This window comes from Salvia splendens, chromosome 21, assembly GCF_004379255.2.
Source record: "Salvia splendens isolate huo1 chromosome 21, SspV2, whole genome shotgun sequence".
Lineage (NCBI taxonomy): Eukaryota > Viridiplantae > Streptophyta > Magnoliopsida > Lamiales > Lamiaceae > Salvia > Salvia splendens.
The window spans coordinates 26,105,075-26,116,991 of record NC_056052.1 but is presented as its reverse complement, the minus strand read 5'-3'; the positions used below and the strand labels follow the sequence as shown (position 1 = coordinate 26,116,991).

General features: G+C 45.3%; 1 protein-coding gene across 1 annotated transcript; it reads left to right on the top strand.

The window, feature by feature from the left end:
- Nucleotides 1-2,433: 2,433 nt before the first annotated feature.
- Nucleotides 2,434-3,042, top strand: LOC121784439 (peroxidase 1-like). The gene is made up of 2 exons (XM_042182575.1): nt 2,434-2,664; nt 2,863-3,042. The coding sequence occupies exons 1-2, from the start codon at nt 2,452-2,454 to the stop codon at nt 3,040-3,042; spliced, it is 393 nt and encodes a 130-aa protein (XP_042038509.1). The 5' UTR covers nt 2,434-2,451.
- The last annotated feature ends 8,875 nt before the right edge of the window (nt 3,043-11,917 follow it).

Genomic DNA, 11,917 nt, shown 5'->3' with positions numbered 1-11,917 from the left:
CATTATGATCAATCAAGTTAATTCAATTACATTAAAATATCCAACAGGATGTGCATGCATAGAAGGCTCTGTCATTCCTAAAACACTTGAAAAGTTTAAACCTTGTGCTTTTTTTATGTATTTGTGTTATTCTATAGCAAATTCTATACCCCTAATTCCATCGTTGAATTTATAAGCACATCCAAAGATAGTTAAAATGTTGTAGAATTAATGGGTTATTTCCTAGATAAAATCAATACAAACAAATTAGAAAAGAAATTAATACTTAGTAGGAGTAGTATTTAGATATAAGTGTAGTTCGTAATCATGTAGTATTATCACTCTAACAAAATCAATTACAGCATCAAGTTAAATCAAAGGTGAATTATTGCACTCAAAAGTTTCCAACTGTTTCATTTAAATAAAAGAGGAACAGAAAGAAAAAGAAGGTTTTGAGTCAGTGCGGCTATTGATCGAACAGGTGGTGTGCAAAACTGACAGGTGTAGAAACAAAGGTAACCGATCAATCAAGAGTCCTCTCGAAGGGACTCCGACGAGGTGTTGTCAAAGCCGGCGGCGGCGGCGCGTGGTGGGTCTTGGGGTTGTTGGGCGCTAATGATCTGGTCCATGTCCCTCATTCTGGTGAACATAACATTTGTGACCAGCACTGATTGAAATTGAAAGAGATGCAGTAGATCAATTAAGATGAGAGGGAGAGTAGAGGTTGTGAGGAATGTGAGTATTATTACCGGCGGCAGTTCCGAAGGTCCACAGCCATAAGATCTTCAATCCTGGACTCTTGTCTCTCCACATCTCTCTCCCCTCTTTCTCTTGCTCGTGTTGTGTTGTGTTGTGTTGTGCTGTGTTGTGCTGTGCAGATAACACAATGTGTGAATAGTTTCATTAGTTTTTAATGTTTATTGTCCAGTCCACCAAACCAATTTGGGCTACCTCTAAGGCCCACTAATACTCCTGCATCTTTTATTTTAGGTTCTCTCAATTTAATATATTTCCCCCTCCCATAAAAATATAGACTATTGATATGACACACGAATTAAGACAAAATTGATAAAATAAAAGAAAGAAGAGAAAGAATAATTAAAGTTGGGATCCACGTTATTAGTAGTGTTTAATGGTGATATAAGTTGTAAATAAGTTCATATATAAGGGCAATAAATTGGGATAACTTTCCTAAAAATGAAATGTACATATTTTTATAGGACGGATAAAAAATGGAAAGCGCACATTTTTTTTTATGGGAAAATGAAGTATTGAACAAGACTATTAAATTATACTATGTCGAGCTAGAATTATTTTACTTTTAGTAGAGTCTTAGCGATGAAGTGAGTATCATTTGTTTACTGGTATTTTAGAAAATTTATTTATAATATCTTTACATTGGGAAACTTATCATAATTCATACTATGGGCCCACTCATGAAAGTATTCAATACCAACAATATTATCCTAGAAATATGACACATACTATCGATTTATATTTTTCAAAAAATATATTCCTAATTTTATTGATTTATCTACGCAGATGCCACCTTTGTGAGAGTTGGTCCGCCGCCAAGTCAAAATAATTTTGTCAACATAAAAAAATAGCAACAAATAACACTTTGACAAAATCAGCTTCGAACAAAATTAAGGTAAACCAAATAAAAAACAAAAGTACGGAAGTTACTTTTACCTAATCTCGTGACTAATACTCTCCATTGATCCATTTTGATATTTCCAACAAAATTAATCTTATTTTTATTTATGAATTCTTTTTATAAAATTTTCTCAATAATTTATCTCTTATACTTTATCAAATTTCTCTTTTTTCAAACTTTATTTATTAATATTAAAACCCATGTCATCCATGAACAAAAACTACTTATGAGTGGTGAAGTATAACACAATACTCTTATATTAGGCCACTAATTTTGTTGGCAATTATTTGTATCTAGATAGTTTTTCTGTTGGTAATTTTTAATGAAACAAGGGTATGTCCATTGCCGAATATTTGTGCATTGATTGAGCGAGATTTACTAGAATTTTTAACTAACCAATGAAAAATAAAATAATTTGTGTCACTGTAAACAAAATCAACGCGGGGAGGTTGCGTATTGATACATTATACATACATATATTTAACTAGTTTCAATTATTCTATGACATCTTGCTTAGTTGCTTTAGTTTGAAAGTTTCATGATATATACAGAAATTTGAAGTATTCTTTCTAGTCATGATATAATTGATGCGACATCCCAATATACCCTAACACATAATGAAAACGAGATCATGTACTAATTCAGACATCAACTATGCTCAAGAAATCTTCAATTACAACATATACTAAAATATTACTCACCAATTAACTTGTTCAAAAGTAAATTGGTACTATAAAATCCTCTTCAAATTTCATACTATTCCATATTCATACCTCACTTACTCTTTGTGACAAATAGCTACTTTTCCATAACACATGGATTCCTCAAAGATTATGAAGTTTGTAGTTTTTCTGCTGCTCTCCTGCTGCTTATTGTCGTCGTCGTTGGTGGAATCTAGCGAACTGAAAGTTGGATTCTACGGCTACACGTGTCCTCAAGCCGAGATCCTTGTACGAAAGGCCGTGTCGAAGAATCCTGGCTTCGCGGCTGCCATCATCCGGATGCATTTCCACGATTGCTTTGTTAGGGTATGTTTAAACTGATTGCAGAATTCCATCTTATAACCAATTGGTGATAAATAAAACGTAAAATATTGGTTTCAGTTCTCTTTTCGCATTGACATACATTTCTAACTTACTAGTTAGGGTTTCTTCTCTTAAAACTTGTATTTCCCTCGTTTTCGACTTTTTTCACGTGTTTTATTATTTTAACGGTGATGGTAGTAGGGTTGCGATGGATCCGTGCTACTAGACACGATCCCGGGTAATCCGGTTGCAGAGAAAGACAGCCCGATCAACAATCCCAGCCTCATAGGCTACCAGGTGATCGACGAGGCGAAGGCCATGGTCGAGGCCGTCTGCCCTAAAACAGTGTCGTGCGCGGACATTCTTGCCTTTGCGGCCTGATGGGGTACGAACTAAGTGATGGGGTACGAACTAAACCCTAATGGCAAGCCCAATAACAGTGACGGCCCATCAGCCCAGAGCCCAAGAAAGAGTATCTGTTCGGCACCAAAGAGTTCGGCACGACCAAAGAGTTCGGACTCAGCCTACAGCTCGGTAAAAGCCGACCAGTCAAGCTCTCCTCTCAGATCGGCAAGAGCTGATCGGTAAAGTCCAGCAGTTCGGTCTCAGCATTCGACCGAACTAGGAGTTGGTGGACTCACGAAAGGCCTCCACGACCTCCACTATACCCACGATCTATTTAGTGGTATGAAGCAGTTATTGAGCAGTTATTGCTCACCCACGATCTTGTTAGTGGGGCTGCAAACCACGATCCTAGTTCAATGTATAAATAGAACTTAGATCTGATAGAAAAGGGTTAAGCTCTCTAGAGATAAAATAGCATATAGCAAGTCTGTATTGTAAGCTGTATTTTCGCAGATCAAGCAATACAAACCTGCCCTCATTTCTCCCCGTGGACGTAGATTTACCTCAGTAAATCGAACCACGTAAATTCATTGTGTCATAATTCTCTACCAGCATTTACTAACATCAATAATTCGCGGATCCATCACTGGCGCCGTCTGTGGGAAACAGAGAACAAAATTTGTGATAAAGCGAATTTTTGATCCATTTTTTCCACCCAAAAAATGCATACCAGATCGCAGAATACCCGTATTCCAGCCCGTGAGAACCAGGAGGAAGCCAATCCATCCCATAGGTCGGGAAAACAGCCTAGGGATAAATCCACCACCAGTTCTCATGACGAAGGAACAAGCCGCTCCAAAAATCGTCCCACTGAGTCTTCCCAGCAGCCCGATTTGAATGAGGCTGTTAAGCAGTTTTTGGCTGAAAAGCAGGAGGAATTCTTAACCTTCCTGCGAAAAAGCCAAAAGCAGCCGGAGACGAAAACGACGGATTCTCCTTCTCCCTCCGCACAAGAAAGTCACTACCGCAGTAGTGTCGCATCTCCCAGGAGAAAGAATCCTCAACCCCGACATATTCCAGCTCCTCCTCGGTACCGGAATCACAGGAGAACTCAATCTCCTCCATACCGACGAGATATCGGATTCGCCGTGTACGGAGCACTGAAGACTCCGTTCTCGGACGACATCACCCGAACTCCCCTACCACAGAACTACCGAACTCCGTCGATGACTTACGACGGGCTCGTGGACCCTCACGATTTCTTGGGGCGCTATCAATATAACATGGCGAACCAGGGTCTCAACGAGGTCCACATGTGCAAGCTGTTTCCCGAGCTGCTCATCGGGAACGCGAGAAGGTGGTTCGATAGCCTCCCCCAGGGCAGCATCAGATCTTACCGAGATCTAATGGATGCCTTCCACAGGAGGTTCTTTCAGAAAGCGGAAGCCCGAATCACTTCGGCTCAGCTGCTTTCCATTCGTCAAGGTCGCGACGAAAAAATTAGCGACTTTATGACAAGATTCCACAAGGAATGCCTGCAAGTAGACGATCTCAACGATCTGCTTGTCATCTCGGCATTCCAAAATGGAATCCTGCCCGGAGCTCTCTACAGGAAGCTCGTTGAGTGCGGTCCGCAGACAGCTCAGGAAATGTGGGACATTGCGGACCAGTACTCCCGGGCCGATGAGGCAGACCGTCGTAAACGGTCGTTAGACAGCTCATCGTCCCGAGGAGACAGAAGGAAGCCCGATCATAGCGATCAGGGGCATCCTCGCCGGACTCCATTTGAAAGAATTCAAAGGGCTCCGGTGCAAGACAGATTGGGACCTCGTCTCAATCCCGAGAAGCCGCCCGCTCAGTTCGTACCGCTGAACAAGCCGAGAGCGGAAATTTTCGAACTGCACTCTGACCTATTCGAAAAGCCAAAGCGGATGACGAAATCAGCCGCGCGCCGACCACAGGATAACTACTGCTCCTACCATCAAGACCACGGTCACGATACTGAGGAGTGCAGAAACTTGGCTGCAGGTATCGATGTTCTTGTGAAGGCAGGGACATTGAAAAAATACCGAAGTAAGCAGCCAAAGAAGAATAAAAAGCAGAGTGGTGCGAACTGCGCCCCTCAGGATCCGAAAAGGCAGCCGGATCCCGAAGACGATGACGAGCCGCAATATGATGGAGTAATCCAGACTATTGACGCGCTCCCTGCCGGGAAGACCAAGTCGTCCCTAAAGTCAGAACGCAGAGGCTCCAATCGAGAGGAGCCAACGCATAAAAGGCTGAAGCAGGACGAAGTGATTACGTTCTCGGCTGCTGATCCCGTCCCGGCCATCTCTCCTCACCAAGACGCCATTGTCATCCAAGCCGGAGTGGCAAACAAACTGATCCACAGGGTGTTTGTGGATACAGGAGCGTCGGTTAGCATTCTTTTTAAAGAGTGCTTCGACAAACTAGAAGTGGACCCAGCTCGGCTCAGTCCGGCTCCGCTTCCCCTGAAGAGCTTCACCCAGGAGGACACCCGCCCTGAAGGTATTATCAGCCTTCCGATCACGGTGGGGAAAGCGCCTACTAGCTCCAGTACGATGATTGAGTTTTTCGTGGTGAAAGCTCGGTCCCCGTACAACGTCATCCTGGGAAGAGACTGGCTCAACACAGTTCGGGCCGTTTGCTCCACCTATCACCTCACCATCAAGATCCCCACTAAAGGAGGGATAGCGGTCATCCGAGGTGACCAAAAGAGAGCAAAGGAATGTCTGCAAATTGCGCTTAGAAGTGCCGAGCAGTCAGATCGGCACCACCAAGCATAGCAATCACAGCAGCCGGAGTCAGAGGCGATGACCGAAGTCATACCGGAGCCGAACTCGATGACAGTTCAGCTGTACGAAGACGATCCATCCCGAACGGTTAAGATCGGCTTCGCGGGAACGCCCCTACTTCGGGAAAAAACCATCCAGCTCCTCAAGGAGTATAAAGACGTCTTTGCATGGTCTCCGTTGGACATGACCGGAGTGCCCCCCGAGGTAATCACTCATCGGTTAAATATTGATCCTTCAGTCCGGCCGATAAAACAGAAGCAAAGACTCTTTGCGGCAGAACGAAATCAAGTCATCCATGACGAAGTCCGTCAATTATTGAAGGCGGATGTGTTATTCGAAGTGAAGTACCCTTCGTGGGTAGCCAATCCTGTCATGATCAAGAAAAAGGAAGGAGGATGGCGGATGTGCATAGATTTCACCGATCTAAATAAGCACTGTCCCAAAGATTGCTATCCCCTTCCGAACATAGATAAAAAAGTAGAAGCTTTGATAGGCTTTGAAATTTTTTGTTTTCTTGATCTGTACAAAGGATACCATCAAGTTTTAATGGATGAGATTGACGCTTCAAAAACGGCCTTCATTACTGATTTCGGCATTTTCGCTTATAAAAAGATGCCATTCGGTTTAAAGAATGCCGGAGCCACTTATCAAAGGATGGTAGACAAGCTTTTTCGGCACCTGATTGGAAAGGAGGTCGAAGTGTATGTTGACGATATAGTCGTCAAAAGCAAAAGCACTTCGGAGTACGAGCACAACCTCAAGTCCACTCTCAACGTGCTCAAGAAAGCCAACCTCAAACTTAATCCCCAAAAGTGTACCTTTTTGGTAGATTCGGGAAAGTTTCTGGGTTGTTGGGTTTCAAAGGACGGACTCAAGGCAAACCCCTCAAAAGTTCAAGTTGTTCAAAACATGGCAATGCCGAAGTCCATACATGACGTGCAAAGACTAACCGGATGCCTAGCCGCACTGAATCGATTCCTTTCTCAAGCAGCCGAAAAGCAACTGCCGTTCTTCACGGTGTTGAAAAAGGCACCAAAGTTCGAGTGGGGAGCCGAGCAGAAAAAGGCCTTTGACGAGCTCAAAAGTTATCTAGCCGAGCTTCCTATGCTCTCTGCTCCAACCGAAGCCGAAGTAATATTCTTATACTTAGCGGCATCGGATCAAACCATCAGCGCGGTGCTTGTACGAGAAGAAGGCCTAAAGCAGCTTCCCATCTACTTTACAAGCCGAGCATTAAGAGGTCCAGAAACAAGGTATCAACCACTGGAAAAGATTGCTCTGGCATTAGTAAATGCAGCAAGGAGACTGCGGCCATACTTCTATGCTCACAAGGTATGCGTCTTAACTGATCTGCCACTTCGGCAAGTGTTGACCAAACCGGAAGCATCAGGCAGAATCGCCAAGTGGGCTATAGAGTTGGGAGAGCACACAATTGAATATCTACCTCGGAAAGCCATCAAGGGACAAGCCTTGGCAGATTTTCTTGCAGAAGCAAAGTTCGATCAAGCAAGTCCTGTTATTGCCGAACAGAAGAATTCTGCCAATGCCGAACTAGCACAGCCCTTGGAATCCGAAGTAGAACCGCCGGACTGCTGGAGCGGATTCGTAGATGGAGCTTCAAACAAGATGGGAAGTGGAGCTGGTATTCTACTTGTCGCTCCCGACGGACACGAGGTAACCTACTCACTTCGGTTCCTATTCCCCACTACTAATAATGAAGCCGAGTACGAAGCCCTCCTGGCCGGACTCCAGTTAGCGCAAAGTCTGCTCGTCAAATCTCTCAAAGTCCATTGTGATTCACAAGTCATAGTAAATCACATGTTGGGTACAAGTGAAGCCCGTGACGAGAGAATGAAGAAGTATTTGGACAAAGCGCAAAGCATCAGCCGAAGTTTCTCCTATTTTCGGATAATCCGTATTCCCAGAGCGGAAAATAGCCGAGCAGATATCTTAAGTAAGTTGGCCTCAGATCCGAGCTCAAAGGCGGAAGAATTAATGCATCGAAGCATTGATGAAGCCGAGGTACATTCAGTATCCAGCTCGCCGAACTGGATGACGCCGATCTTGCAGTATCTGGATCAAGGACAATTGCCCGAGGATAAGAGAGAAGCTCGGAAGATCACGTGCCGAGCTCTTCGGTACGAACTTCATGAAGGAGTCCTCTTTAGAAAGTCTTACCTCCAGCCGTTATTGCGGTGCGTAGGACCAGAAGAGACGGACTACATCCTCAGAGAAGTTCATGAAGGATCGTGCGGTAGCCACATCGGAGCCAGAGCTTTAGCTAAAAAAGTTCTGAGATGGGGATATTATTGGCCAACCATGGTACAAGAGGCAGTGCAGCTCGTCAAGAAGTGTACGAAGTGCCAAATTCATGCAAATGTCCCAAGGATGCCGCAGACCGATCTGTACACTATGCAAAGCCCTTGGCCTTTCATGCAATGGGGCATAGACATAGTGGGACCACTTCCTCAAGCTCCTCGGCAAATGAAATTCCTTATCGTTGCCGTGGACTACTTCACGAAGTGGGTGGAGGCTGAACCATTAGCTACGATAACGAGCTCAAAGGCATTGGACTTCGTCTGGAAGAACATAGTGTGCCGATTTGGCATACCCCACATCCTCATCTCGGATAATGGGACTCAGTTCACCGACAAGACGTTCAAGAATTGGTGCCAAGAGCTAAACATTCAACAGCGGTTCACTTCGGTCTCCCATCCCCAAGCAAACGGACAAACGGAAGTAACGAACCGGATTCTGGTGAAAGGGTTAAAAGCTCGGTTAGAACAAGCCAAAGGACAATGGGTAGAAAATCTCCCTCAAGTCCTATGGTCCTACCGAACTACACCCAAAACCTCCAACGGTGAAACTCCGTATAGTCTGGTGTACGGCACTGAAGCCGTAATCCCGGTGGAGATCGGCGTACCCAGTCCCCGAACTCTAAATTTCTCCTCAGAAATGAATGACGACGGACTGAGAGCAGAACTAGATCTCGCCGAAGAAAGAAGAGAATTGGCGTGCATAAAAGCAGCCAAGTATAAGGAGCAAGTAGCCCGGTACTATAACCAAAGGGTGAAAAAGCTTCAATTTCAAGTGGGAGATCTCGTCTTGAGAAACAACGAAGTAAGCCGAGCAGAAAAGCTGGGCAAACTCGAGCCCACATGGGAGGGTCCATATCGGGTGTCAGAAGTCCTCGGCAAAGGGTCTTATAAATTGACTCACATGTCAGGAGAACAAGTACCCCGAACATGGCACGTCTCCAACCTCAAGAAGTTCCACTTGTAAGAGACAAAGTCCGGTCAGTCTGTCTTGTGTCTAGTTCGGTCATAGGGGTACATGTTTTTATTTGTTTGTTTTTTTTTACTTGTATCTTTTACTTGTCGTTTTATAAAAGTTTAAAGTTTTTTTTTCTTTCGTCTTTTTCATTTTTTCTCTATGTGTTTTGTCTCTATGTGCTTGTCGTCTCTTACAAATGGTACCAAGGTATATCGTTCTTTAAAGACTGATCCCCTTTTTAGATCGATTATTAAAGACTATTGTGAGTCCAAGCTTCTAAGGAGGATATAAGACCACAATTCAGCTTAACAAGCAGTCCGTCTGAAACGAACTGCAATAAGCCAACGATTGTGCGTCCAAGCTTCCAAGGAGGATACAAGACCGCAATTCAGCTTAATAAGCACTTCGTCTGAAACGAACTGCAATAAGGGAAAGTCCGATCCACGCGATAAACCTCGCCGAATTAGGACGACCGAGTTCGGTCAAAGAAGTTTACCTCATAAGACCGAGGACGACCATGTCTAGTCAAAGAGGTTTACTGCATAAGACCACTTCGGTTAACTGGGAAAGTCCGATCCACGCGATAAAACTCGCCGAATTAGGACAAGGGAAAGTTCGATCCCGGCGACAAAAATCGCCAAATTAGAACACAAACCAAGTCCGGTCAAAGATGTTTATTTCATCAGACCAAAGACGAGTCCGGTCAAAGATGTTTATTTCATCAGACCAAAGACGAGTCCGGTCAAAGATGTTTATTTCATCAGACCAATGACGAGTCCGGTCAAAGAAGTTTATTTCATAAGACCAAGGACCAAGTCCGATCAAAGAAGTATACTTCATAAGACCGAGGACAAGTACGATGAAATTTTTTCGCTAAGCTGTAAATACAGTGTTAGAAGCGAAAACAAAATTTCATTTTTCAAATCTTGTTCAGCATACAACTCAGCTACCCTACAAAATGGCGTTACGCTATTACAAAGGACTATTCTACTGTCCAGGATTGCTGAAGTTAAGCCACCTATCTGCAAAATCCTCTGGAAGCCGAGTTCGGTTGTTCCGAGCAGATGAAGAATAAGCAGGTCGACGAGATGCTATCCTCGACCCAACGCCTCTTCCCCGAGCCCGAGAAGTCCTAACACCTCGGCGATGAAGAGTCTCTGCAATAATCATCTGTTGATCTTGCTCGCTCATAGTCACAACTCCTCGGCGAATGTCAGTCCGTCCCTGTCTTGACGATTCCGGTTGCTCCTGAGCCCGTTCTCGTCTTGACGTTTCCGGCTGTTCCGGAGTTCGTTGATGACTGGAAGTAGGATTTTGAACAAGGGAACCAGAGGTTTGATCTGGAGTGCGAGCATCTGTTGGCACGATATGCCGAAGGAATCTTTCTATGGAGGGGCGCCGAGAAAGAACAATGTTGTACCGAGAAGCCCAACGCCGTAGTGATTTCACAACTTGTTGGCAAGCCGAGCTCTCCAGCGCATTGTTCCTCCGGAGTACAAGATATTCCTCCCACAGTTCGTCAACTCGACTCTGAACATCTGATATGGTCAATCCCCCGCGCACACGGATGTAATCCTCGTACGCAGTCCTCTCAGCAATGGTCGTATTCAGCTCGGCCTCCAGATCCTTCTTATCGGACTCTAAGTCCTTATTATCGGCCTCCAGCTTCACTAAACGAGCCAGAAGCTCATCATTCTTCGTCTGATCGGCTATAGCTCTTTTCTCAGCTTCGTCTAAAGCCGAAGAGTACAGCCGTTTCCAGTGAAGTATCTCCATCTCCTTGAGTACAAAGCAGCTATATTAGTTCGGCAGTTGTACCGAGCAGATAGTAAAATACAACAGGAATAAAGGCGAGTACGAAAAGCTATACGAAGACAAGTGTAGAGAATTTTTCATTCACAAGGAAAATTTTACACTAGGAGGGCATCAAGGCCATTTTACAAGGAAGAAACTAGACTAAGAGAAGGGAGACGAAATCATACTCCGCCAGCTTCGTCTCCGGCTCCTCGGTCTGGTACAGCTTCTTTCTCCTGGGCTACCTCAGCCTCAGCCTCGCCTCCTGCCGGCCTCGCCTCCGCCTCCTGATCGGCCTCCTTCTCCGGATGCCCGGCCTGATCGACTTCGGCCTCCCGCTCCAGCGGCTCGGCCTCACCCTCTCCGTTGTAAGTCGAAGCGGGTGAAACGGGTCCCACGGAGGCAAAGATAGCCTCCAGGTTCTCGTCCCGATCAGCTCGACAACTCCGGACTCGGTCTGCAGAAAGCAGGACCGAAGATGAAGCGAGCTCCTCAAGGAGCGGCAGATTCTGAAGCCGAGCTGCTATCTCTCGGCTGTACAGAGGCAGCACGACGTCGGCCCCCTGCTCGCCCTTATCGGCAATTAGCCTTACCAGACTACCGACAAAGGCCGAGAACTGGCTGCTCAAAAAGAGTCTCTCCGTGTAGGCACGGAGACCCTCTCCTTGGGCAACCACGGCGGCAGCATCCCTCTGTTTCGTCTGCTCTCGCTGGATGACGAGCTGGTTTTTGGCAAACTGAGCTTCATCCTGGGCCGAAATCCTAGCAGCCCTGGCTTTCTCAAAGTTTGCCTCAGCCTGCTCGGCCCGGTGACAAGCAGCCGCCAATTTCCTCTGCATCTCGGCATAGTCGTTGGACGCTTTGGAGAGTTCGACGGCGACGAGCTTGGAGAGCATATCATTCCTCTGAAAATGGATAAGGAAAAAAGTTAACAGAGGGCACCAAAAATACAGGACAGAAGCCAAGCCAAGGAATCAAGAAGACAATTCACCTCGGCGAAGTCCGTGGGCCATAGAAATGGCTCACAG